The sequence below is a fragment of the Pristiophorus japonicus genome, chromosome 3, assembly GCF_044704955.1.
Source record: "Pristiophorus japonicus isolate sPriJap1 chromosome 3, sPriJap1.hap1, whole genome shotgun sequence".
In the NCBI taxonomy this organism is placed as follows: domain Eukaryota; kingdom Metazoa; phylum Chordata; class Chondrichthyes; family Pristiophoridae; genus Pristiophorus; species Pristiophorus japonicus.
Genome location: NC_091979.1, coordinates 223,645,820 through 223,673,326, shown reverse-complemented (window position 1 = coordinate 223,673,326; position 27,507 = coordinate 223,645,820). Strand labels below are relative to the sequence as shown.

Sequence of the window (27,507 nt, the reverse complement as noted above, 5' to 3'; positions counted from 1 at the left end):
GAGTGGCAGTTCGTGCACCGTGCCCTCGTAGGTGACCTTGACCATGGCGCTACCCAGGATAGTGAGGAGCTCTTTGGTGTACGATCTCAGTTTCGTGCCGATGGGGTTCAGGGCTGGTCTGAGTGCCTTTTTGCACCACAAAGTCTTAAACATCTTTTTACTCATGATGGATTGGCTAGCGCCAGTTTCCAGTTCCATGGCTACGGGTAAGCCATTCAATTTTACATTTAGCATTATAGGTGGACATTTCGTCTAAAATGTGTGCACCCCGTGTACTTCAAAATCTGCCTCCTCTCTCTGAAGCTCGAAATTGCTTTGATCCACCATGGACCGATCTTCCTCTGCCACGTAGTGGTTAGCACGTTGGAGGTGCCCCATTGTTCCACAGCTCTTGCAAACATCCCCTTTGAAGCGGCATGAATAAGCTGATTGGAAGCCTCCACAATGCCAACAAGGTGTGAACTGCCTTGCATTCATCCTTTGTTGCGGACTCATCTGGGTCACCTGAGGCCTGCTGGCAGTTGCAGACTCGTGGTTTCTGCCCTGTACATTTCTGCTCGCAAACACAATTCCAGTTAATTTATGAACATTGCTAGTACTTGTGCACTGAGAGATTTGTTTGGTGTTATCACTGATGGACATAAACGCCTGTGCTATCACAATGGCCTTACTGAGGATCGGTGTCTCTACAGTCAAAAGTTTTTGTAGGACGGTCTCATGGCCAATGTCCAGTACAAAAAGTCTCTGAGCATGTGCTCCAGGTAGCCATCAAACTCACATTGTTCTGCAAGTCGCCTTAGCTCAGCGACGTAGCTCGCCACTTCCTGACCTTCAGATCGCTGGCACGTGTAGAACCGATACCTCGCCATCAGCACGCTCTCCCTTGGGTTAAGATGCTCCCGAACCACTATACACAGCTCCTCATACTGTGGGTTTCACCGGAGCCAGAAGATTCTTCATGAGGCTATAGGTCAGTGCCCCGCAGACCGTGAGGAGGATAGCTCTCCTTTTTAGCAGCGCTTCCTTCTCCGTCCAGCTCTTTGGCTACAAAGTACTGGTCGAGCCGTTCAACATCGGCTTTCCAGTCCTCACCCTCCGAGAACTTCTCCAGGATGCCCACAATTTGCTGCATCTTTGCGTTGGATTCGTATACTCATCGGCAGTTATTGTGTTCCCAACACAGATGAGACTGCACACAGGGAGTTTAAAGTAACAGTGACATCAGTCTTTATTAAGACACTCCAGAGTGAGGAACAGGCCTGAGGAGCCGGCTAATATACAGTGCTTCCAAGGGATGCTGGGATCCTTTGGGACTTCAGGGAATGCGCTCCCTGGTGGCGGAACATGGGAGTGTATGCTTTACAGATACACAACAGATAAGGTGGTTAAGAAGGCATACGGAATGCTTGCCTTTATTGGTCGAGGCATAGAATACAAGAGCAGGGAGCAATCATATAACACACTGGTTCGGAAAACTGCGTGCAGTTCTGGTCACCGTATTATAGAAAGGACGTGATTGCACTGGAGAGAGTTCAGAGGAGATTTACTAGGATGCTGCCTGGAATGGAGAATCTTAGCTATGAGGACAGATTAGATAGGCTGGGTTTGTTCTCATTGCAACAGAGGAGGTTAAGAGGAGATGTCATTGAGGTGTACAAAATTTTGAGGGGGCCTGGATATAGTGGATAGTAAGGGCCTATTTCCCTTGGTGGAGAGGTCAATTACGAGGAGGCAAAGTTTTAAGGTGTTTGGTTCAGACGGGATTTGAGAGGAGGCTTCTTTACACAGAGGGTTGTGGGGGTCTGGAACTCACTGCCTGGAAGGATGGTGGATGCAGAAACCCTCACCACGTTTAAAAGGTGCTTGGATGGGCACTTAAAGTGCCGTAACCTGCAGGGTTACGGACCTAGTGCTAGTAAGTGGTATTAGACTGGATAACCACTTGTTGGCCAGTGCAGATACGATTGTAAGTACGGCAGGAAATCGAACACGTCCAGGGTTGATCTGGAATAGTTTCGATCACCTGTATGGGTCAGAGAGGAATTTTCCCAGTTTCTTTTTTTTCCCCAGTTAGCCTGGATTTTTAATCTGGTTTTTGCCTCTCCCAGGAGATCTCACAGCTCTAGTTGGGGTGGAGTGTAGAATGTTTCGGTGCAAGGGGTGTTGCAGTTATATGAGGTGAACTAGTTGGGCTTGGTGCTCTTTACATTTCCGCTATTGTTCATTGTTCATAGGTTTATATGTGACCTTCAGGGCTGCTGACCGAGGGCCATGTGGCTCTTTGTCGGCCGGCACGGACCAAAATGGCCTTCTGCACTGTAGATTTCTATGTCAATCGGTAAGCAAGAAACCACCATCAGTGCCATTACAGCCATGGAAACGGCCTCCCAGAGTGTGGCAAAGGTTACATATTGATTTTGCTGACCTCGAAGGACAGCAATTGTTCATTGTGATTGATAGCCATTCGATGTGAGTAGAAGTGTTTCCAATGCGGAAAATAACAAGTAAAACATTAAACATTTTGCGAAGATTATTTTCTTCATATTGCCTCCCAGAAGAAATTGTGTATGATAATGGACCACAATTTTGTTCAGAAGAATTTGCACAGTTCACAAGCAAAAATAGTGTGAAAACATATCAAGGTTCCACCGTACCATCTTGCTTCAAATGGTGCAACAGAGCGCACAGTACAAATTGTAAAACATGCCCAATAAAAATTGTAAAACGTGCCCTCATCAAACAGATGTTGGATCCAAATCCAAAGAAACGACAGTTGTCATTGGACCACAAATTGGCTAATTTTCTAACTACGTATCGTAATACTCCTGATACAACCAATGGTAGAACACCAGTAGAGTTGTTTCTCAAAGGATAGCCACGAGCCAGATTCTCGTGTTAAAACCAAACTTGGCACAGTCCGTAGAAGAGAAATAATTAAGAGAGAAAGAGAATCATGATAGAGGTAGAGTAAAAGAGAGAAGTGTGAAATTAAATCAGAAGGTGAGAGTGAAAAACCATCACCATCAATGGTTAAAGTGGTTAGCAGGAAGAGTGGTAAAGATATGTGGTCCTCGCACATATTTGATCAAGATGTTTGATCATGGACAGGTTAGATTTGTTCACATTGATCATATTTTACCTACAGATGTGGAAGGAGTTGAAGGTTGAAATTATTCGATTAATTCTGACTCATCAGATAGTTTTGATACAAGTAAAGTACCAGTAGCATATCCTCCATCAAATGTACTGGAAACAAGTCCAAGAGAAAATCAGAATTTAAGTCTGAGTTCGAGTCAGGAAAACAAACAGTCTGAAGTTAGAGAGAGTTCAAATGTAAATCAAGGGCATCCCTTGGAAGAAAACTTTCCTCAGGATCAGTCGAGAATGAGTCTAAGTTCGACATGTTTGGAAGGTTCTGTTCGAGAGCGAAGGTATCCTCTTTGAAACAGAAAACAAGTAGTTAAGCTTGATTTGTAAATATGGCGAAATAAGTCCATATCCTTTGTTATGTATAACCATGCAAGTTATAGAAACATAGAAAATAGGTGCAGGAGTAGGCCATTCGGCCCTTCTAGCCTGCACCGCCATTCAATGAGTTCATGGCTGAACATTCAACTTCAGTACCCCATTCCTGCTTTCTCGCCATACCCCTTGATCCCCCTAGTAGTAAGGACCTCATCTAACTCCTTTTTGAATATATTTAGTGAATTGGCCTCAACAACTTTCTGTGGTAGAGAATTCCACAGGTTCACCACTCTCTGGGTGAAGAAGTTCCTCCGCATCTCGGTCCTAAATGGCTTACCCCTTATCCTTAGACTGTGACCTCTGGTTCTGGACTTCCCCAACATTGGGAACATTCTTCCTGCATCTAACCTGTCTAACCCTGTCAGAATTTTAAATGTTTCTATGAGGTCCCCTCTCATTCTTCTGAACTCCAGTGAATACAAGCCCAGTTGATCCAGTCTTTCTTGATAGGTCAGTCCCGCCATGTATGATGATTGTTATTAGAATTACTAAGGAGGAAGAAATCTAATATATATATATAGCTCCAACCAGTGGACCATTGCTGTTTACAACAATGAAGAGGGAACAGGTCAACTGACAGGTGCTTGAAGTTGTCAGCCGTCTTAGAGCTTGTGTGTTTGTGAGGTTGTACACAAGACATCACAGATACAGATATAGGGAGGGCTGTAGGGCTGCAGGAATTGCAAAGATAGCAAGAGTCGTTGGGCTGGATGAGGTTACAGTGATAGAGAGGGTTGTGGGGCTGGAGGAGGTTACAGAGCTGGGGATGGTTGTCGGGCTGCAGGAGATTATAGACATAGGAAGGGTTGTTGGGCTGGTGGATGCTTCAGAGGTAGCAAGGGTTGTAGGGCTGGAGAAGGTTACAGCGATAGGTAGGGTTGTGTGGCTGGAGGAGCATACAGAGAGAGGGAGCTTTGTAGGGCTGGAGGAGGTTAAAGAGATAGGGAGTCTCGTCGGGCTGCAGGAGGTTACCGAAGTAAGGAGAGTTGTGGAGGCTGGATGAGGTTACAGAGATGGGGAGAGTTGTAGGACATGCAGGAGGTTACAGAGAGAGGGTAGCGTTTAGGGCTGGAGGAGTTACAGAGATAGGGAGAGTTGTAGGGGCTGGATGAGATAAGAGATAGGGAAGATTGTAGGGATAAAGGAGTTTGCAGATATGGTGAGAATTGTAGGGCTGGAGTAGATTACAGAGTTCGGTGGGTTGTCGGGCTGGAGAAGTTGCAAAGATAGCAAGGCTTGTGGGGCTGGAGGAGGTTACAGAGATAGGGAGGGTTGTAGGGCTGGAGGAGGTTACAGAGATGGGTGGAGTTGTCGAGAATGGATGAGGTTATAGCAATAGGGTGGCTTGTAGGGCTAATGAATGCTGCAGAGGTAGCAAGGGTTGTAGGGCTGGAGGAGGTGACCGGGATGGGGATGGTTGTAGGGTCTGGAGGAGGCTACAGAGATAGGGAGGGTTGTAGGGCTGGAGGAGGATACAGAGATATGGGAGGGTTGTAGGGCTGGTGAAGGTTACAGAGATAGAGAGGCTTTTAAGGCTGGAGGCGGTTACAGAAATAGGGAAGGTGGTAGGGGCTGGAGGAGGTTATCAAGATAGTGTCCCGTTATCACATCCTTTATAATAGTCTCTAGCATTTTCCCTACTACTGATGTCAGGCTAACCAGTCTGTAGTTCCCTGTTTTCTCTTTCCTTCCTTTTTTTAAATAGTGGGGTTACATTTACCACCCTCCAACCTGCAGGAACTGTTCCATAATCTATGGAATTTTGGAAGATGTCAACCAATGCATCTACTATTTCCATGGCTACCACTTTTAGTACTCTGGGATGCAGATCATCAGGCCCTGGGGATTGATCATCTTTCAGTCCCATTAGTTTCTCCAGCACTATTTTCTTACTAATAATCATTTCCTTTCATTCCTCTTGCTCCTAGACCCTTGGTTCCCTAGCATTTCTGGGACGTTATTTGTGTCCTCTTCCAAAGTATTTATTTAATTGTTTTGCCATTTCCTTGTTCCCCATTACAAATTCTCCCGTTTCTGACTGTAAAGGACCTACATTTGTCTTCGCTAATCTTTTTCTTTTTACAAACTTTTGCAGTTGGTTTTTATGTTCCTTGCAAGTTTACTCTCATACTCTATTTTTCCCCTCTTAATCAATCTCTTGGTCCTTTTTTGCTCAATTCCAAACTGCTCCCAATCCTTAGGCTTGCTACTTTTTCTGGCAACTTTGTATAACTCCTCTTTGGATCTAATACTATCCTTAATTTCTTTTGTTAGCCATGGTTGGGCCACTTTTCCTTTTGTGCTTTTGCGCCAGAAAGGAATGTATAACTGTTGCAATTCATGCAATCGTTCCTTAAATATTAGCCATTGCCTATCCACCGTCATGCCTTTTAATGAATCTTCCAAATCTATCATAGCCAATTCATTCCTCATACCTTCGTAGTTTCCTTTATTTAGATTTAGGACCCTACTTTCGGATTGGACTACTTCACTTTTGCAAAGTGCTGCAGTACAGCGAGACTTAGGGGTCCTCGTGCATGAAACGCAAAAAGTTAGTATGCACAGCAAGTAATCAGGAAGGCAAATGGAATGTTGGCCTTTATTGCAAGGGGGCTAGAGTATAAAAGCAGAGAAGTCCTGCTACAACTGTAAAGGGTATTGGTGAGGCCACACCTGGAGTACTGCGTACAGTTTTGGTCTCCATATTTAAGGAGGGATACATTTGCATTGGATGCTGTTCAGAGAAGGTTCATTAGGTTGATTCCAGAGATGAGGGGGTTGACTTATGAAGATAGGTTGAGTAGGTTCGGCCTAAACTCATTGGAGTTCAGAAGAATGAGAAGGGATCTTATTGAAACTTATAAGACAAGGTGGCTGCAGAGAGGATATTTCCACTCATCGGGGAAACTAAAACTAGGGGACGTAGTCTTAGAATAAGAAAAACTGAGATGAGAAGAAATTTCTTCTCTGAGGGTTTTAAACCAATGGAACTCTCTGCCCCAGAGCGCTTTGGAGGCTGGGTCATTGGATATACTTAAGGCGGAGATGGACCGATTTTTGAGCGATAAGGGAGTAAAGGATTATGGGGAGCGGGCAGGGAAGTGGTGCCGAGTCCATGATCAGATCAGCCATGATCTTATTGAATGGCGAAGCGAGCTCGAGGGGCCAAATAGCCTACTCCTGCACCTATTTCTTATGTTCTTATGTTCTTTATAGCTTAATAAAGAATTCAATCATGTTATGGTCACTCTTCCCTAAAGGACCCTGCACAACAAGACTGTTAATTAACCCCTTCTCATTCCACAATACCCAATCTAGGATAGCTTGTTCCTAGTAGGCCCCTCAATGTACTGATCTAAAAAATCATCTTGTACATACTCCAGGAATTCATGATCCATAGTATTCTTACTAATTTGATTTGGCCAATCTATATGTAGATTATAGTCACCGACGATTACTGTAGTAACCTTGATACAATTAACTCCGTACTGTGAGCTAGTGACCAGGTGTAACCTGGTCAGTCTTTAATGGCTTCCAGAAGTGAAGATACAAAGGTGAAGTTCAGGTTATATACCGGGCCCAGCACGAGTGTACCTATGACCCTAGGACCTCCGATGATAGTGCCCCCCTATTGGTGGGCAGACCTTGTGCACATACATTACATCATTCCCCGCCCCCCCAGCCCCAGTTCTTGGCACAAGTCCATATTACAAGTTCAGACTGGAGCCCTTCGCTCTTTGGTTGACCGTCTCAGTACAATCCCAGTGCTTTCCGAGTCTCTCACGACTTGGGGCTGGGCATTGGCCACAGTGGGTTCTTCTGATGGCTGGAAGTGAGTTAGTTGGTCGTTGAAGCTCGCGGTGTCTTCTTCCAACTGTTCCAGTTTGTCAGTGTGTCTTAGCTTGATTTCATCAATGTGTTTCCTGCACATCTGCCCATTCTTGAGCTTAACCATATACATCAGGTTACCCTCCTTATCCGTAACATTGCCCGGGAGCCACTTGGGCCCTTGACCATGGTTAAGTACATACACTGGGTCGTTTACAGATAAGTCACGTGACACTGCGGCGTGGTCGTGATACCACTGCTGCCGTTGATGTTGGGTTTCGACATGATCGTTAAGGTCAGGATGGACTAGAGAGAGCCTGGTTTTGAGGCCTCTCCATCAATAGTTCCGCAGGCGGGACCCCGGTGAGCGTGTGTAGCCTTGTCCTGTAACTGAGCAATATGTGTGACAGGTGTGTCTGCAAGGAACCGTGAGTTACGCGTTTCAGGCTCAGCTTGGTGGTTTGAACTGCCCGCTCCGCTTGACCATTGGACTCGGGTGTGAACGGGGCTGACCTCACATGTTTAATGCCGTTGCGTTTCATGAACTCTTGAAACTCCAGGCTCATGAAACGCGGTCCGTTGTCACTGACAACAATGTCTGGCAGACCATGTGTGGCAAACATGGCTCTCAGGTTCTCAGTGGTGGCAGTGGAACTGCTGGATGACATGATCACACATTCTATCCATTTGGAGTATGCATCCACCACCACAAAAAACATTTTACCGAGGAAGGAGCCCACAAAGTCGATGTGGATTCTCGACCACGGTTTGGATGGCCATGATCACAGACTGAGCAGAGCTTCCTTTGGGGCATTGCTTAACTGCATGCAAGTGCTACACTGATGCACGCATGACTTTAAGTCCGAGTCAATGCCAGGCCACCAAACATGGGACCTGGTGATGGCCTTCATCATGACAATACCGGGATGTGTACTATGTAACTCCCGTACAAATCTCGCCCTGCCTTTCTTGGGCATTACAACACGATTACAGTCGGACAGAAATCAGTTGGACTGGATGGAAAGCTCATCTTTGCGACGGCTGTACGGTTTGGTTTCATCACCCATTTCCTTGGGGATGGTCGACCAGTCCCCGTTAAGAACACAACGTTTTACAACCGATAGGGTCAGATCCTGGCTGGCCCAGGTCTTAACTTGTTGAGCAGTGACAGGCGACCCTTCACTCTCAAAGGCATCCATGACCATGAGTAGCTCTGCGGGCATTGGTGTTTCTACCTCCGGTGTAGGCAACGGTAACCGGCTCATTGCATCAGCGCAGTTGTCGGTGCCTGGTCTGTGGCGAATGACATAATCATAGGCAGATAATGTCAGCGCCCCCCTCTGGATGCGGGACGACGTATTGGTATTGATACTTTTATGTTCCGAGAACAACGATATAAGCGGCTTGTGATCGGTTTCCAGCTCGAAGCGAAACCCAAACAGGTACTGGTGCATTTTTTTAACCCCATAAACACATGCTAAAGCCTCTTTCTCTACCATGCCGTAGGCTCTTTCCACCTTGGACAGGCTTCGAGACGTGTATGCAACTGGTCTCCACAAATCCTGACCGTGCCGTCGCTCTTTAACACCGGAACAATGGGACTGGCCCATTCATTAAATTTGACTGGTGAGATGACGTCCTCATGTTGTAGCCTGCCCAATTTGAGCTCGACCTTTTCTATCATCATGTGCGGGACCACCCTGGCTTTGTGATGGATGGGCCGAGGTGAATCTGTACCTTGACTCCCTTGAAGCTGCCAATTCCCGGTTCAAACAGTGAGGGACATTTGCTCAGCACTTGAGCACACAAATCATCATCCACTGATGACAAAGCTTTGATATCGTACTATTTCCATTTTCTTTCTCGAACCAACTCCTGCCGAATAACGATGGGCCGTTACCCGGGATAATCCATTACGGTAGATCATGAACAGCTCCCTCGTACGACACTCTTACTGCTGCACTACCGATCACTGGTATGAGCTCTTTGTTGTAGGTACGCAACTTCGCATTTATCGGACTCAGCTTGGGTCTCCCTGCCTTGGTCTCCCACAGCTTTTCGATAATCCTCTGGCTCATTATCGATTGACTCGCACCCGTGTCTAATTCCAGGGATACCAGCACGCCATTTAATTTTACCTCCATCATTATCGGTTGGCTCTTTGTTAGGAACGCACGTCCTCTATACACTTCCTCGGAGCTCTCAAATACCTCGGGCTGCATCGCCAGATCCACGCTGAATTGATCATCATCCACGTGGTATGTCGCAGCTCGCTTGCTCCACTGTGGATACGTCCGCTGAAGATGTCCCGTCTTCGCACACCCTCTGCATACATACTGCCTGAAGCGGCACTGATGGGGTCGGAGATCGCCCCCGCAACGCCAACATGTTGAGCTCGGATTTGCACCCGATGGTGGGTTTGAGCGGCTTCCGTTCTCGCATACGCAGTCGAGTCGGCCCTTGATGGCGAACTTTGGGCGACTCCCGGTCTTGCAGACGCAGTCAAGCAGGCCCTGCCATGTGCAGTTCTGCTGGCCATCGATACAATTTTGTACACAGTACTTGCCGTGGAGTTCCTGTTTTGTCGCGATATCTGCTTCGTGCTTTTCTGCGTGGACATGCAAGCCTGGGCGATGGTGATGACCTTGTTGAGGTCTGGCGTCTCCGCAGCCAGCAGCTTACCTAAGATCAACCCCGATCACAAAAAATTCACGCAGCATGTCTTCCAACGCAGGCCCAAATTTGCAAGGCCCTGCAAGACGTCTCAGGTCAGCAACACATGCCGCTACGTTCTGGCCTTCTGGATAACGTGCATATAGAAGCGATGTCTGGATATGAGGATTCCTCCGTGGGTTTAAGGTGTTCCTGAACTAGAGCACACCTTTGTTATCCTTTTCTGTAGGAAGAGTGGGTGAGAGCAGATTCTTGATGAGTGCATTGATCGTGGGGCCACAGACGGTGAGAAGAACTGCTCTGCGCTTCTCTGCATCCTCGTCTTTGTTTAGCTCGTTTGCCACGAAATACTGGTCACGACGATCCGTGAAATCTCCCCAATCCTCTCCCTCATTGAATCTCTCAAGAATTCCAACAGTACTCGATCGTGCTGTGCTCGCCATACTTTTGCGTAGATTCGTATTTGCCTCGTCGCCAGTTGTAGTGTATGAAATGATACAATGAACTCCGTACTGTGAGCCAGTGACTAGGTGTAACCTGGTCAGTCTTTAATGGCTTCCAGAAGTAAAGATACAAAGGTGATGTTCAGGTTATATACCGGGCCCGGCACGAGTGTACCTATGAACCTAGGACCTCCGACGGTAGTGCCCCCCGTTGGTGGGCAGACCTTGTGTACATACATTACACATGAATCTCTAAGATAGAGATAGGGAGGGTTAGAAAGATAGAAATCTACAGCAGGGAAGGAGGCCATTTCGGCCCATTGTGTCCGCGCCGGCCGACAAAGAGCCACATGGCCCTCGGTCAGCACCCCTGAAAGTTACATATAAACCTATGAACAATGGTGGAAAGGTAAAGAGCACCTAGCTCAACCAGTCCAGCCCACACAACTGCGACACCCCCTTGCACCGAAACATTCTACACTCCACCCCAAACGGAGCCATGTGATCTCCTGGGAGAGGCAAAAACCTAAGCCAATTGAGGAAAAGAAATCTGGGAAAATTTCTCTCCAACCCATCCAGGTAATTGAAACTAGTCCAGGAGATCACCCTGGCCGTATTCGATTCGCTGCCTGTTGTAGGTCTGGAGGCGGTTACAGAAATAGAGAGGGTTGTCGGGGCGGGAGAAGGTTAAAGAGATAGGGAGGCTTGCAGAGGCTGGAGGTGGTTACAGTGATGAGGAAGGTTTTAGGGCTGGAGGCTGTTCACCAAGATAGGGAGGGTTGTAGGACTAGTGGCGGTTACAGAAATAGCGAGGGTTGTAGGGGCTGGAGAAGGTTGCAGAGATGGGGAGGCTTGTAGGGCTGGAGGATCCTGCAGAGTTGAGGGTTGTAGAGCTGGAGGAGTTTACAGAGAGAGGGAGCTTTGTAGGGCTGGTGGAAGTTACAGAGGTAAGGAAGATTTTAGGTTTGGAGGAGGTTAGAGAGAGAGAGTGAGCTTGAGAGTGGGTTGGGTTGCAGGTGGTTACATAGATAGGGAGGGTTGTAGGACTGGGGGAGGTTACAGAGATAGGGAGGGTTGTAGGGCTGGAGGAGGTTACGGAGATAGTTTGGGTTTTGAGTTGGTGGAGGTTACAGTGATAGAGAGGGTTGGAGGAGATTACAGAGATAGGGTTTTGGGTTGGAGGAGATTACAGAGATAGGGAGGATTTTAGGGAATGGTGGAGGTTACAGTGATAACAACAGAAACTTGTATTTATATAGCATCTTTAGCCCTTCACAGGAGTATTATGTGAAAAGAATTTGATAACGAGCCACGTTAGTAGAAATTAGCGCAGGTGACCAAAAGCTTGGTCAAAGATGGGTTTCACGGAGCGTCTTAAAGGAGAAAAGAGAGATAGAGAGGCGGAGAGGTTTAGGCAGGGAATTCCAGAGCTTGGAGTCTAGGGAACAGAAGGCACAGCCACCAATGGTCGAGCGATTACAATCGGGGATGCTCATGAGGGCAGAATTAGAGAAGCGCAGGCTTCCCGGGGCTTTCTGTGGCTGGAGGAGATTACAGAGATAGGGAGGGGCGAGGCAATGGAGAGATTTGAAAATAGGTATGAGAATTTTGAAATCGAGGCATTGCTTAACTGAAAGCCAATATTGGTCAAAGAGCACTGGGGTGATGGGTGAGCGGGACTTGGTGCAAGTTAGGGCATGGGCAGCCGAGTTTTGGATCACCTCTAGTTTACGTAGGGTAGAATGTGGGAGGCCAGCCAGGAGTGCATTGGAATAGTCAAGTCTAGAGGTATCAAAGTCATGGATGAGGGCTTCAGCAGCGGATGAGCTGAGGCAAGGGTGGCGACGGGCGATGTTACAGAGGTAGTGTTAGTTATGCTGCGGATATGTGGTCGAAAGCTCATTTTAGGGTCAAATATAACACCAAGGTTGTGAACAGTCTGGTTCAGAAATTGGGGAGAGGGATGGAGTTAGTGGCTAGGAAATGGAGTTTGTGGCGGGGACCGGAAACAATGGCTTCGGTCTTCCCAATATTCAATTGGAGAAAATGTTTGCTCATCCAGAACTGGATATCGGACAAGCAGTCTGACAATTTAGAGACTGTGGAGGGGTCGAGAGAAGTGGTAGTGAGGTAGAGCTGGATATCATCATCGTACATGTCGAAACTGATGCTGTGTTTCCGGATGATGTCGCCAGTGGAGAATTGTAGGGGCTGGAGGAGGTTGCGATAGGGAGATTTGTAGGGATGAAGGAGGTTCCAGAGATGGGGAGAGTTGTAGGAGCTGGAGGAGGTTACAGAGATAGGGAGGGGCGAGGTCATGGAGGGGATTTGTACAGGAGGAAGGAAATTTTTGAAATCGAGACGTCGCTGGATCGGGAGCCAGTGAAGGTCAGAGAGCACAAGGTTTGATGGGCGAACGGGACTTGGTGCAAGTTAAGATACGAGGCAGCAGAGTTTTGGATAGGCCGATTGTTACGGAAGGTGGGAGGTCGCTTGGGAGTATTCAGAGTCTGGAGGTGACCGAGGGCAGAGCGGTTTTGGTAACAGGGAGCAAGCTCATAGAAAAATTACAACACAGAAGGAGGCCATTCAGCCTATTGTTTCCTTGCCGATCAAAAAAGAGCTATCCAGCCTAATCCCACTTTCCAGCTCTTGGTCTGTACCCCTGTAGGTCACGGCTCATTTAGTGCATATCCAAGTACTTTAAAAATGTGATAAGGGTTTCTGCCTCTACTACCGTTTCAGGCAGTGAATTCCAGATGCACACCGCCCTCGGTGCAAAAGTTTTTCCTCATCTCCCCTCGAATCCTCCTACCAACTACTTTAAATCTATGCCCGCTGGTTTTGACCCCTCTGCTAAGAGAAATACGTCCTTCCTATCCCTATGTAGACCCCTCATAATTTTATACACCTCAATTAAATCTTCCCTCAGTCTGCTCTGTTCCATAGAAAATAATCCCAGTCTATCCAATCTTTCCTCATAGCTAAAACTTTCCAGTCCTGGCAACATCCTTGGAAATCTCTTCTGTACCCTCTCTAGTGCACTCACATCTTTCCTGTAATGTGGTGACAAGAACTGTATGCAGTACTCTAGCTGTGGCCTAACCAGTGTTTTATACAATTCTAGCGTAACCTCCCTGCTCTTATATTCTATGCCTCGGCTAATAAAGGCAAGCATTCCGTATGCCTTCTTAACCACCTTATCGACCTGTCCTGCTACCTTTAAGAATCTGTGGGCATACACTCCAAGGTCCCTCTGTTCCTCCACACCTCTCAGTATCCTCCCATTTATTGTGTATTCCCTTGTCTTGTTGCACCTCCCCAAGTGCATTACCTCACACTTCTCCAGATTGAATTCCATTTTCCACTTTTCTGCCTACCTGACCAGTCCATCGATATCTTCCTGCAGGCTACAGTTTTCCTCTTCACTGTCAACCACATGGCCAATTTTTGTATCATCTGCAAACTTCTTTATCATGTCCCTTACATTTAAGTCTAAATCATTAATATATACTACAAAAAGCAAAGGACTGAGCACTGAGCCCTGTGGAACCCTACTGGAAACAGCCTTCCAGTTGCGAAAACACCTGTCAACCATTATTCTTTGCTTCCTGCCACTGAGCCAATTTTGGATCCAATTTGCCACTTTCCTTTGGATCTCATGGGCTTTACTTTTTTGATCAGCCTGCCATGTGGGACCTTGTCAAAAGGCTTGCTAGAATCCATGTACACTACATCAAACGCTCTGCCCACATCGACCTTCCCTGTTACCTCCTCAAAGAACTCAATCAAGTTAGTCAGACAAGACCTTCCTTAACCAATCCATGCTGACTGTCCTTGATTAGAAAGACAGATTAAATGAAGGTTTATACTGTCCTTCAAAATTGATTCCGAGGTTAAACTAACTGGCCTGTAGTTACTCAGTCTATCCCTTCCTCCCTTTTTAAACAATGGTACAACATTAACAGTTCTCCAATTCTCTGGCACCAGAGGATTGGAGAACTGTGAGGAGGGAGAGCGGCTTTCTCTACCAGAGAAAGTTGTTGAGGCCAGTTCATTAGATATATTCAAAAGGGAGTTAGATATGGCCCTTACAGCTAAAGAGATCAAGGGGTATGGAGAGAAAGCAGGAATGGGGTACTGAAGTTGCATGATCAGCCTTGATCATATTGAATGGTGGTGCAGGCTCGAAGGGCCGATTGGCCTACTCCTGCACCTATTTTCTATGTTTCATAGAATCATAGAAATTTACAGCACGGAAGGAGGCCATTTTGGCCCATCGTGTCCACGCTGTCCGACAAAGAGCTATCCAGCCTTATCCCACTTTCCAGCTCTTGGTCCGTAGCCTTGTAGGTTACGACACTTCAAGTGCATATTCAAGTACTTTTTAAATACAATGAAGATTTCTGCCTCTACCACCCTTTCAACAGTGAGTTCCAGACCCCCATCACCCTCTGGGTGAAAACAGTTTCCCTCAATTTCCCTCTAATCCTTCCATCAATTATTTAAAACATTTGGGGAGGTTAGTGAGCGGAGGCAGTGTCTGAATATTGACTAATACTCACCCATATGTTCTATCAGCAGGCTGGTCGATCTGGCTCAGCATGGACCCACCAGGATTCATATCGCCAGCTGCGAGAGATACGGTAAGTGGAGTCTCTTGTCTGTCCCTGCCCCTTAGAGTCTGGTCAGGGGGAGAAAGGGGGAGGGAGATGGAGAGAGAGAGAAAGCGAGAACAGGGCGAGAGAGAGAGAGAGAGAGAGAGAGAGAGAGAGAGAGAAAGAGAAAAAGGGAAAAAGGGACAGAGAGACAGGGAAAAAGAGAGACGACAACAACTTTTATTTATATAGTGCCTTTAACATAGTGAAATGTCCCAAGGTGCTCTCACAGGAGTATTATGCAATAAAAACTTGACACCGAGCCACATAAGTAGAAATTAGGGTAGGTGACCAAAAGCTTGGTCAAAGAGATGGTTTTATGGAGCGGTTTGAAGGAGGAGAGAGAGGCGGAGAGGTTTAGGCAGGGAATTCCAGAGCTTGGGGCCTCGACAACAGAAGGCACGGCCACCAATGGTTGAGCAATTATAATCCGGGATGCTCAGGAAGTTAGAATTAGAGGAGCGCAGACATCTCGGGCAGTTGTGGGACTGGAGGAGATTACAGAGATAGGGAGGGGTGAGGCCATGGAGGGATTTGAAAACAAGGATGAGAATTTTGAAATCGAGGCATTGCTTAACTGGAAGCCAATGTAGGTCAGCGAGCACAGGGGTGATGGGTAAGCGGGACTTGGTTGCCCGTGTCCTAACTTGCACCAAGTTTTGGATCACCTCTAGTTTATGTAGGGTAGAATGTAGGAGGCCAGCCAGGAGTGCGTTGAAATAGTCAAGTCTAGAGGTAACAAAGGCATGGATGAGGGCTTCAGCAGCAGTTGAGCTGAGGTAAGGGCGGAGACGGGCGATGTTACAGAGGTGGAAATAAGCAGGCTGAGTGATGCTGCGGATATGTGGTCAGAAGCTCATTTCAGGGTCAAATATGATACCAAGGTTGCGAACAGTGTGGTTCAGCCTCAGACAGATGCTTGGGAGAAGGATGGAGTCAGTCACTAAGGAACGGAGTTTGTGGCGGGGACCGAAAACAATGAATTCTGTCTTCCCAATATTCAATTGGAGAAAATTTTTGCTCATCCAGAACTGGATGTTGGACAAGCAGTCTGACAATTTAGAGACTGTGGACGGGTCGAGAGAAGTGGTGGTGAGGTAGAGCTGGGTGTCGTCAGCGTACATGTGGAAACTGATGCTGTGTTTCCGGATGATGTCGCCAAGGGGCAACATATAGCTGAGAAATAGGAGGGGGCCAAGGATAGGTCCTTGGGGGTTCACCAGATGTAACGATGCAGGGGCGGGAAGAGAAACTGTTGCAGGTGATTCTCTGGCTACGATTAGATAGATAAGAATGGAACCAAGCAAGTACAGTCCAGCTGGATGACATTGGAGAGGGATAGAGTGGTCAACCATGTCAAAGGCTGCAGACAAGTCAAGAAGGACGAGGAAGGATAGTTTACCTTTGTCACAGTCACAAAGGATGTCATTTGTGACTTTGATGAGGGCCCTTTCGGTACTGTGGCAATCGCGGAAACCGGATTGGAGGTATTCAAACATGGAATTGCGGGAAAGATGGGCACGGATTTGGGACAAACACATTCAAGGACTTTGGAGAGAAAAGGGAGATTGGAAATGGGGTAGTAGTTTGCAAGGACAAAGGGATCGAGGGTTGTTTTTTTTTGAGAAGATGGGTGATGACGGCAGATTTGAGAGAGAGGTGGACAGTACCTGGGGAGAGAGAACCGTTAACAATGTCAGCTAACATGGGAGCCAGAAAAGCAAGTTGGGTGGTCTGCAGTTTGGTGCGAATAGGGTCAAGGGAGCAGGAAGTGGGTCTCATGGACAGGATGAACTCGGAAAGGTCATGAGGGGAGATCGGAAAGAAGCTGGAGAAAGATGTGAGGTCAGGGTTCGGGCAGGGGACTTCCTTGGAGGAAGTTTGGCCTGGTGGGTTAGGGGAAAGAAGGAAAGAGGCAGCCGAACGATGGTCTCAATCTTAGAGACAAAGAAGTCCATGAGCTCCTCACATTTATTGTCGGAGGTGAGGGTGGAGACTGGGGACAGGGGTTTAAAAAGACGGCTAGCAGTGGAGAATAGAAGCCGAGATTTATCTTTACATTCCAGAATGATTGTGGAATAGTGAGCGATTTTGGCAGACGAGAGCAGCACCCGATAGTGCTTTATGTGGCCCAGCCAGATCTGGAGGTGAATGACTAAACCAGTTGTCTGCCACATCTGTTCAAATCTACACCCCTTGTACTTAAGGGAGTGAAGATCAGGGCTGTACCAGGGGGAATGGCCAGGGTGAGAGAGAGTAATTGTTTTAACAGGGACTAGGGCATCAACGGTGGTGGTGAGGGTGTGATTGAGCAGATCGGTAGCTACAGAAATGTTATGGTGAATAGATGGCCAAAGGCTGGACAGTTGGGAGTTCATAAGTGCAGTTGTAAGAGAGTCGGGAGAGAGTTTTTTCTAGGGGCGGACACAGAAGGAAGGGGGATGGGGGTGGAAGGGGATGGGAGTGGAGAGCGATACGAGGAAGTGGTCGGAGATGGCCTTATCTGTGATTGACACGATCAGATTAGCGAGGCCACGAGAGGTGGCAAAGTCGAGGGGATGGCTGTGAATATGAGTTAGGGAGTTTATACGGAGGGAGAGATTAAGGGAGGATAGGAGGCTGGTGCACTTAGAGGAGAGAGAGCATGATGAATTGAGATGGAGGTTGAAATCACCGAGGATATGAAGTCGTTCGGTGCAGAGGGAGGAAAGCAAGGAAGAAATATCGGTAATAAAATGTTTATGGTACTTGGGTGGGCAGTAAAGAACGAGAATTTTAAGTGAGAGGTGGGAGGGTGGAAAAAGGTGAAATGCTGAAAGGAGAGGAAAGTACTGGAGGGGTAGGGGGACAGAGCAAGGTGTGATTGGCTGATGAGAGCCACACCGTCACCATGGCGATCTGAGTGGGGCAAGCAGTGGGAGGTATAGCCAGGAGGGGGAGGCTTCATTTAAGGGCAAGGTGTCATCGCCCCTCAACCAGATTTCCGTCAGGGCTATGATGTTGATGCCATTGTTCACGATAAGCTCATGGATGGGAAGGGCCTTGTTCGCAAGCGAACGGACGTTCTGGAAGGAGATGCGGAATGGGTCAGTGATGGCTGCCCCACTGCCAGAGTCCACAGGGTCAGCGCCGGGGGGGGGCGGGGGGGGTGAGTTGGATGGGGAAGAGATTGGCAAGATTAGCCCCAAGTGGGTGCAATGGGTGGGAAGGTGGGTGAGAGAGTAGGATAGGACAGTTGGGGTTGCTACTTGATGTGTGCCTCGATGGGCCCTTTGTAGGATGCCAAGAGAGGCACAAAGGGAAGCTGTAGGCTTATCTAGGAGGGAGTCAAGCCTGGGACAGGGGCAGGAGAGTAGGAAGGTGAAATAGTAATGAAGGATAGGGATTTGGGAGGGCAGAGTGTCCGAGACCGGAGAGATGAAAGGAGGCCTGACAACAGGAGAGAACGGTCAGGGAGGGATCAAGAGAAAAGGAAAGAGGGGGAAAAGTGGAAAGTTTGAATGGCTCGGGTCCAGAACGGCAGCCAAAGTGCACACGAATGGACCCTGGAAAAGCTCAGGTTACATTGGCCTGTTTAAATGTAGTAGTTAATGGCATACAACAGTAGGGAGAGCAGGGTCAAAGTCAGAGGTCCCATGGAAGGACAAAGTCGACATGAACAGGATGGGACCAACATGGAGCATCGACGAGCAGGCGAGTGGAGTCCAGAAGCTATTTGAAGTGTAGAGAGATTGAGGATGTGCTGTCAGAGGGAGAGTCGGTAGCGATGCAGAAAGATGATGATGGCGACTTTGATACAAGTTTGTTAATCGCAGTAGATTGCTATTAAAAAAAAAACTGCAGCCAGCAACCAACAAAGTTGAAAAACATAGAAACATAGAAACAAAGAAAATAGGTGCAGGAGCAGGCCATTCAGCCCATCTAACCTGCACCGCCATTCAATGAGTTCATGGCTGAACATGAAACTTCAGTACCCTCTTCCTGCCTTCTCGCCATAACCCTTGATCCCCCGAGTAGTAAGGACTTCATCTAACTCCCTTTTGAATATATTTAGTGAATTGGCCTCAACAACTTTCTGTGGTAGAGAATTCCACAGGTTCACCACTCTCTGGGTGAAGAAGTTTCTCCTCATCTCGGTCCTAAATGGCTTACCCCTTATCCTCAGACTGTGACCCCTGGTTCTGGACTTCCCCAACATTGGGAACATTCTTCCTGCATCTAACCTGTCTAAACCCGTCAGAATTTTAAACGTTTCCATGAGGTCCCCTCTCATTCTTCTGAACTCCAGTGAATACAAGCCCAGTTGATCCAGTCTTTCTTGATAGGTCAGTCCCGCCATCCCGGGAATCAGTCTGGTGAATCTTCGCTGCACTCCCTCAATAGCAAGAATGTCCTTCCTCAAGTTAGGAGACCAAAACTGTACACAATACTCCAGGTGTGGCCTCACCAAGGCCCTGTACAACTGTAGTAACACCTCCCTGCCCCTGTACTCAAATCCCCTCGCTATGAAGGCCAACATACCATTTGCTTTCTTAACCGCCTGCTGTACCTGCATGCCAACCTTCAATGACTGATGTACCATGACACCCAGGTCTCGTTGCACCTCCCCTTTTCCGAATCTGTCACCATTCAGATAATAGTCTGTCTCTCTGTTTTTACCACCAAAGTGGATAACCTCACATTTATCCACATTATACTTCATCTGCCATGCATTTGCCCACTCACCTAACCTATCCAAGTCACTCTGCAGCCTAATAGCATCCTCCTCGCAACTCACACTGCCACCCAACTTAGTGTCATCCGCAAATTTGGAGATACTGCATTTAATCCCCTCGTCTAAATCATTAATGTACAATGTAAACAGCTGGGGCCCCAGCACAGAACCTTGCGGCACCCCACTAGTCACTGCCTGCCATTCTGAAAAGTACCCGTTTACTCCTACTCTTTGCTTCCTGTCTGACAACCAGTTCTCAATCCATGTCAGCACACTACCCCCAATCCCATGTGCTTTAACTTTGCACATTAATCTCTTGTGTGGGACCTTGTCGAAAGCCTTCTGAAAGTCCAAATATACCACATCAACTGGTTCTCCTTTGTCCACTTTACTGGAAACATCCTCAAAAAATTCCAGAAGATTTGTCAAGCATGATTTCCCTTTCACAAATCCATGCTGACTTGGACCTATCACGTCACCATTTTCCAAATGCGCTGCTATGACATCCTTAATAATTGATTCCATCATTTTACCCACTACGGAGGTCAGGCTGACCGGTCTATAATTCCCTGTTTTCTCTCTCCCTCCTTTTTTAAAAAGTGGGGTTACATTGGCTACCCTCCACTCGATAGGAACTGATCCAGAGTCAATGGAATGTTGGAAAATGACTGTCAATGCATCCGCTATTTCCAAGGCCACCTCCTTAAGTACTCTGGGATGCAGTCCATCAGGCCCTGGGGATTTATCGGCCTTCAATCCCATCAATTTCCCCAACACAATTTCCCGACTAATAAAGATTTCCCTCAGTTCCCCCTCCTTACTAGACCCTCTGACCCCTTTTATATCCGGAAGGTTGTTTGTGTCCTCCTTAGTGAATACTGAACCAAAGTACTTGTTCAATTGGTCTGCCATTTCTTTGTTCCCAGTTATGACTTCCCCTGATTCTGACTGCAAGGGACCTACGTTTGTCTTTACTAACCTTTTTCTCTTTACATACCTATAGAAACTTTTGCAATCCGCCTTAATGTTCCCTGCAAGCTTCTTCTCGTACTCCATTTTCCCTGCCCTAATCAAACCCTTTGTCCTCCTCTGCTGAGTTCTAAATTTCTCCCAGTCCCCGGGTTCGCTGCTATTTCTGGCCAATTTGTATGCCACTTCCTTGGCTTTAATACTATCCCTGATTTCCCTAGATAGCCACGGTTGAGCCACCTTCCCTTTTTTATTTTTATGCCAGACAGGAATGTACAATTGTTGTAATTCATCCATGCGGTCTCTAAATGTCTGCCATTGCCCATCCACAGTCAACCCCTTAAGTATCATTCGCCAATCTATCCTAGCAAAGCAGGAGAGTGAACTGGCAGCTGTTCGCAGGGGGCCAGCAGAGCTGAAAAACCAGTAGAACGGGTTCAGCAGAGACACAGCCGCAGTTAAGAGGAAAAATAAATAAAAAGAGAGAGAAAGACCTGGAAAGAAACGGGGAGAGAGAGAGAAGGGGGTGGGTGGGGGGGAGGGAGAGAGAGAGACAGGGGGAGGGAGAGGGAGAGGGAGAGGGAGACAGAGAGCGAGCGAGACAGGGAGAGAGGGAGAGAGCACGAGAGAGACAGGAGAGACCAAGCTCCTTTCACGGCCTCCGGCCATCACGAAGTGCTTCACAGCCAATTAAATACTTTTGAAGTGTAGTCGCTGTAATAATGCTGGAAACACGGCAGCCAATTTACGCACTGCAAGCTCCTACGAACAGCAATCTAAAAATGACCACATCATCTGTTTTTAGAGATGTTTGAGGGTAAAATATTGGCCGCAGGACACTGCAAAAGCCTGCTGAGGTACAGTGCGGTGCAGATAACTCCCTGAGAGAGGGGACTGAGAGACACCAGTCAATGTACAAATATCTCCCTGCGCGAGATGGACTGAGACTCCAGTCAGTGTACAGATATCTCCGAGAGAGGGAACAAAGCAACACCAGTCGGTGCCCGATATCTCGTTGAGGGAAAGGAGACTTGACATCAGTCAGTGTACTGATATTTCTCCGAGTGAGAGGGACTGAGACACCAGTCTGTACAGATACCTCCCTGAGAGAGGTGGGGACTAAAATACACCAGTCAGTGTACAGATATCTCCCTGAGCGAGGGGGACTGAGAGACACCAGTCACGGTACAAATATCTCACTGAGAGGCGACTGAGAGACACCAGTCAGTGTATAGATATCTCCCAGAGAGAGTGACCGAGAGACATCAGTCCATGTACAGATATCTCCCTGAGGGCGAGGGGACTGAGATACACCAGTGAGTGTATAGATATCTCCCTGAGAGAGGGGGATGAGAGACACCAATCATTGTATAGATATCTCCCTAAAGAAGAGGGTCTGAGTCACCAGTCAGTATACAGATATCTCCCTGAGCGAGAGGGGACAGAGAGATAAGTGTCAGTGTACAGATATTTCCCTGAGAGAGAGGGACTGAGACACCAGTCATGTGTACAGTTATCTCCCTCACTGAGAGGGAAATGAGAGACACCAGTCAGTGTACAGATATCTCAGAGAGGGGACGAAGCAACACCAATAGGTATCATCTATCACCTTGAGGGAAAGGAGACTCAACATCAGTCAGTGTGCTGATATTTCCCTGAGTGAGAGGGACTGAGACACCAGTCTGTACAGATACCTCCCTGACAGAGAGAGACTTGGGGACATCAATCAGTGTACAGATATCACCCTGAGAGAGGGGACTGAGTGAAACCAGTCAGTGCACAAATATCTCCCTTTGACAGATGGGACTGAGAGACACCAGTCAGTGTACAGATATCTCCCTGTGGGAAAGGGAACTGAGATACAACAGTCAGCGTACAGATACCTCCGAGAGCGAGGGACTGAGAGGCACAGTATATAGATATCTCCCTGTGGGAGAGGGAACTGAATGACATCAGTCAGTGTACAGAAATCTCTGAGAGTGGGGAAACTGAGACACCAGTCAATATACAGATGTGCACTGAGAGAGGGGACTGAGTAACATCAGTCAAGATATAGAGATATCTCGCTGTGAGAGGGGCCTGAAAGACACCAGTCAGTGTACCAATATCATCCAGAGAGGCAACTGAGGGACACCAGTCCATGTATATTTATTTCACAGAGCGGGGGTCTGAGAGACACTAATCAGTGTACAGATCTCTCCCTGATAGAGGGTCCTGAAAGATGCCAGTCAGTGTACAGATAATCACCCAGAGAGAAGCGACTGAGAGACACCAGTCACTGTTTATATATTTCACTGAGAGAGAATTACTGAGAGACACCAGTCAGTACACAGATATCTCTCTGACTGACTGGTGTCTCTCAATCCCTCTCTTTCAGTGTACAGATATCTCCCTGAGAGAGGGGACTGAGAGACACCAGTCAGTATACAGATATCTCCTGGGACATTGGAACTGGTTCTGGGGGAGGTGGGACCAGTACAAACCGGACAGTCTGCACCTGGGCAGGACCGGAACCAATGTCCTAGGCGGGGGGAGTGTTTTCTAGTGCTGTTGGGGAGGGGTTAAACTAATATGGCAGGGGGATGGGAACCTATTAGGGAGACAGAGGGAAGTAGAATGGGGGCAGAAGCAAAAGATAGTAAGAAGAAAAGGAAAACCGGAGGGCAGAGAAACCCAAGGCAAAAAGCAAAAAGGGCCACATTACAGCAAAATTCTAAAGGGGCAAAGGGTGTTTAAAAAGATAAGCCTGAAGGCTCTGTGCCTCAATGCGAGGAGTATTCGGAATAAGGTGGACGAATTAACTGCGCAGATAGCAGTTAACAGATATAATGTAATTGGCATCACGGAAACATGGCTCCAGGGTGACCAAGGCTGGGAACTCAACATCCAGGGGTATTCAACATTTAAGAAGGATAGACAGAAAGGAAAAGGAGGTGGGGTGGCGTTGTTGGTTAAAGAAGAAATTAATGCAATAGTAAGGAAGGACATTAGCTTGGATGATGTGGAATCGGTATGGGTGAAGCTACGGAATACCAAAGGGCAGAAAACGCTAGTGGGAGTTGTGTACAGACCAACAAACAGTAGTAGTGAGGTTGGGGACAGCATCAAATAAGAAATTAGGGATGCGTGCAATGAAGGTACAGCAGTTATCATGGGCGACTTTAATCTACATATTGATTGGGCTAACCAAACTGGTAGCAATGCGGTGGAGGGGGATTTCCTGGAGTGTATTAGGGATGGTTTTCTAGACCAATATGTTGAGAAGCCAACTAGAGTGCTGGCCATCCTAGACTGGATGATGTGTAATGAGAAAGGACTAATTAGCAATCTTGTTGTGCGAGGCCCCTTGGGGAAGAGTGACCATAATATGGTAGAATTCTTTATTAAGATGGAGAGTGACACAGTTAATTCAGAGACTGGGGTCCTGAACTTAAGGAAAGGTAACTTCGATGGTATGAGATGTGAATTGGCTAGAATAGACTGGCAAATGATACTTCAAGGGTTGACGGTGGATGGGCAATGGCAATCATTTAAAGATCACATGGATAAACTTCAACAATTGTACATTCATGTCTGGAGTAAAAATAAAATGGGGAAAGTGGCTCAACCATGGCTAACAAGGGAAATTAAGGATAGTGTTAAATCCAAGGGAGGCATATAAATTGGCTAGAAAAAGTAGCAAACCTGAGGACTGGGAGAAATTTAGAATACAGTAGAGGAGGACAAAGGGTTTAATTAGGAGGGGGAAAATAGAGTATGAGAGGAAGCTTGCTGGGAACATAAAAACTGACTGCAAAAGCTTCTATAGATATGTGAAGAGGAAAAGATTAGTGAAAACAAACGTAGGTCCCTTGCAGTCTGATTCAGGTGAATTTATAATGGGGAGCAAAGAAATGGTAAACCAGTTAAACAAATTCTTTGGTTCTGTCTTCACGAAAGAAGACGCAAATAACCTTCCGGAAATACTAAGGGACAGAAGGTCTAGTGAGAAGGAGGAACTGAAGGATATCCTTATTAGGCGCAAAATTGTGTTAGGCGAATTGATGGGATTGAAGGCCGATAAATCCCCAGGGCCTGATAGTCTGCATCCCAGAGTACTTCAGGAAATAGCCCTAGAAATAATGGATGCATTGGTGATCATTTTCCAGCAGTCTATTGACTCCGAATCAGTTCCTATGGACTGGAGGGTAGCTAATGTAACACCACTTTTTAAGATAGGAGGGAGAGAGAAAACAGGTAATTATAGACCGGTTAGCCTGACCTCAGTAGTGGAGAAAATGTTGGAATCAATTATTAAAGATAAAATAGCAGCACATTTGGAAAGCAGTGACAGGATCAGTCCAAGTCAGCATGGATTTATGAAAGGAAAATCCTGCTTGACAAACCTGCTAGAATTTTTTTGAGGATGTAACTGATAGAGTGGACAAGGGAGAACCAGTGGATGTGGTGTATTTGGACTTTCAAAAGGCTTTTGACAAGGGCCCTTACAAGAGATTGGTGTACAAAATTAAAACACATGGTATTGGGGATAATGTACTGACGTAGATAGAGAACTGATTGGCCGACACAATCAGAGAGTCGGGATAAACGGGTCCTTTTCAGACTGGCAGGCAGTGACTAGTGGGGTGCCACAGGGCTCAGTGCTGGGACCCAAGCTATTTACAATATACATTAATGATTTGGATAAGAGAATTCAGTGTAATATCTCCAAGTTTACAGATGACACTAAGCTGGGTGGCGGTGTGAGCTGTGAGGAGAACGTTAAAAGGCTGCAGGGGACTTGGACAGGTTAGGTGAGTGGGCAAACGAGTGGCAGAATAAGTTTAATGTGGATAAATGTGAGGTTATCCACTTTGGTGGCAAAAACACGAAGACAGAATATTATCTGAATGGCGGCAGATTAGGAAAAGGGGAGGTGCAACTAGACCTGGATGTCATGGTTCATCAGTCATTGAAAGTTGGCATGCAGGTACAGCAGGCGGTGAAGAAGGCAAATGGTATGTTGGCCTTCATAGCGAGGGGATTTGAGTATCGGAACAGGGAGGTCTTACTGCAGTTGTACAGGGCCTTAGTGAGGCCTCACCTGGAATATTGTGTTCAGTTTTGATCTCCTAATTTTGCTATTGATGGAGTGTAGCGAAGGTTCACCAGACTGATTCCCGGGATGGCAGGACTGACATATGAGGAGAGAATGGATCGACTGGGCCTGTATTCACTGGAATTTAGAAGGATGAGAGGGGATCTCATAGAAACATATAAAATTCTGACGGGACTGGACAGGTTAGATGCAGGAAGAATGTTCCCGATGTTGGGCAAGTCCAGAACCAGGGGACATAGCCTAAGGATAACAGGTAAGCCATTTAGGACTGAGATGAGGAGAAACTTCTTCACTGAGAGTTGTTAATCTGTGGAATTCCCTACCGCAGAGAGTTGTTGATGCCAGTTCATTGGATGTATTCAAGAGGGAGTTAGATATGGCCCTTACGGCTAAAGGGATCAAGGGGTATAGAGCGAAAGCAGGAAAGGGGTACTGAGGTGAATGATCAGCCGTGATCTTATTGAATGGTGGTGCAGGCTCGAAGGACCGAATGGCCTACTCCTGCACCAATTATTCTATGTTTTCTATGTTTTCTCCCTGAGAGAGGGGACTGAGAGACACCAGTCAGTGTATATGTATTTCGTTGAGAGAGGGACTGAGAGATACCAGTTAGCGTACAGATATCTCCCTGTGGGGAGGGGACTGAGTGACACCAGTCATTGTACAGATATCGTCCTGAGCGAGAGAGACTGAGAGACACCAGTCAATGTGCAGATATCTCCCTGAGAGTTAGACTGAGACACCAGTCAGAATCATAGAATCATGGAAAATTGCAGCACGGAAGGAAGCCATTTCGCCCCATCGTGTCCGCACCGTATAACACTTTAAGTGCACATCCAAGTATTATTTAAACATGGTGAGGCTTTCTGCCTCTACCACCCTTTCAGGCAGTGAATTTCAGACCCCCACCACCCTCTAGGAAAAAAAAATTCCCCTCCTATCTCCTCTATAACTCCCCGCAATTACTTTAAAGCTATGCCTGTTGACCACTCTACCAAGGGAAACAGGTCCTTCCTATCCATTCTATCCTGGCCCCTCATAATTTTATCCTCAATCCCCTGTAACAGGTGGGACAGACAGTCGTTGAGGGAAGGGGTGGGTGGGACTGGTTTGCCGCACGCTCTTTCCGCTGCCTGCGCTTGATTTCTGCATGCTTTCGGTGACGAGTCTCGAGGCACTCAGCGCCCTCCCGGATCCACTTCCTCCACTTAGGGCGGTCTTTGGTCAGGGACTCCCAGGTGCCGGTGGGGATGTTGTACTTTATCAAGGAGGCTTTGAGGGTGTCCTTGAAACTTTTCCTCTGCCCACCTTTGGCACGTTTGCCGTGTAGGAATTCCGAGTAGAGCGCTTGCTTTGGGAGTCTCATGTCTGGCATGCGAACAATGTGGACTGCCCAGCAGAGCTGATCGAATGTGGTCAGTGCTTCAATGCTAGGGATGTTGGCCTGGTCGAGGACGCTAACGTTGGTGCGTCTGTCCTCCTAGGGACATACCAGATAATATACAGATGTCTCCTGTGAGAGTGGGACTGAGAGACACCAGTCAGTGTGCAGATAGTTCCCTAAAAGAGGGGGATTGAGAGACACCAGTCATTGTATAG

General features: G+C 47.2%; 1 protein-coding gene across 5 annotated transcripts in view; it reads left to right on the top strand.

Annotated features, from left to right (window-relative positions):
- Positions 1 to 27,507, top strand: part of LOC139260128 (poly(A)-specific ribonuclease PNLDC1-like) — a 166,785-nt gene that overhangs the window by 124,533 nt on the left and 14,745 nt on the right. For 4 of the 5 annotated variants that reach the window (XM_070876319.1, XM_070876320.1, XM_070876317.1 and 1 more), the window contains one exon: positions 15,051 to 15,115. In XM_070876319.1, the coding sequence (XP_070732420.1) occupies positions 15,051 to 15,115 (65 nt within the window). The remainder of the gene's footprint in view (positions 1 to 15,050; positions 15,116 to 27,507) is intronic. The other variant, XM_070876318.1, reaches the window with a different exon arrangement.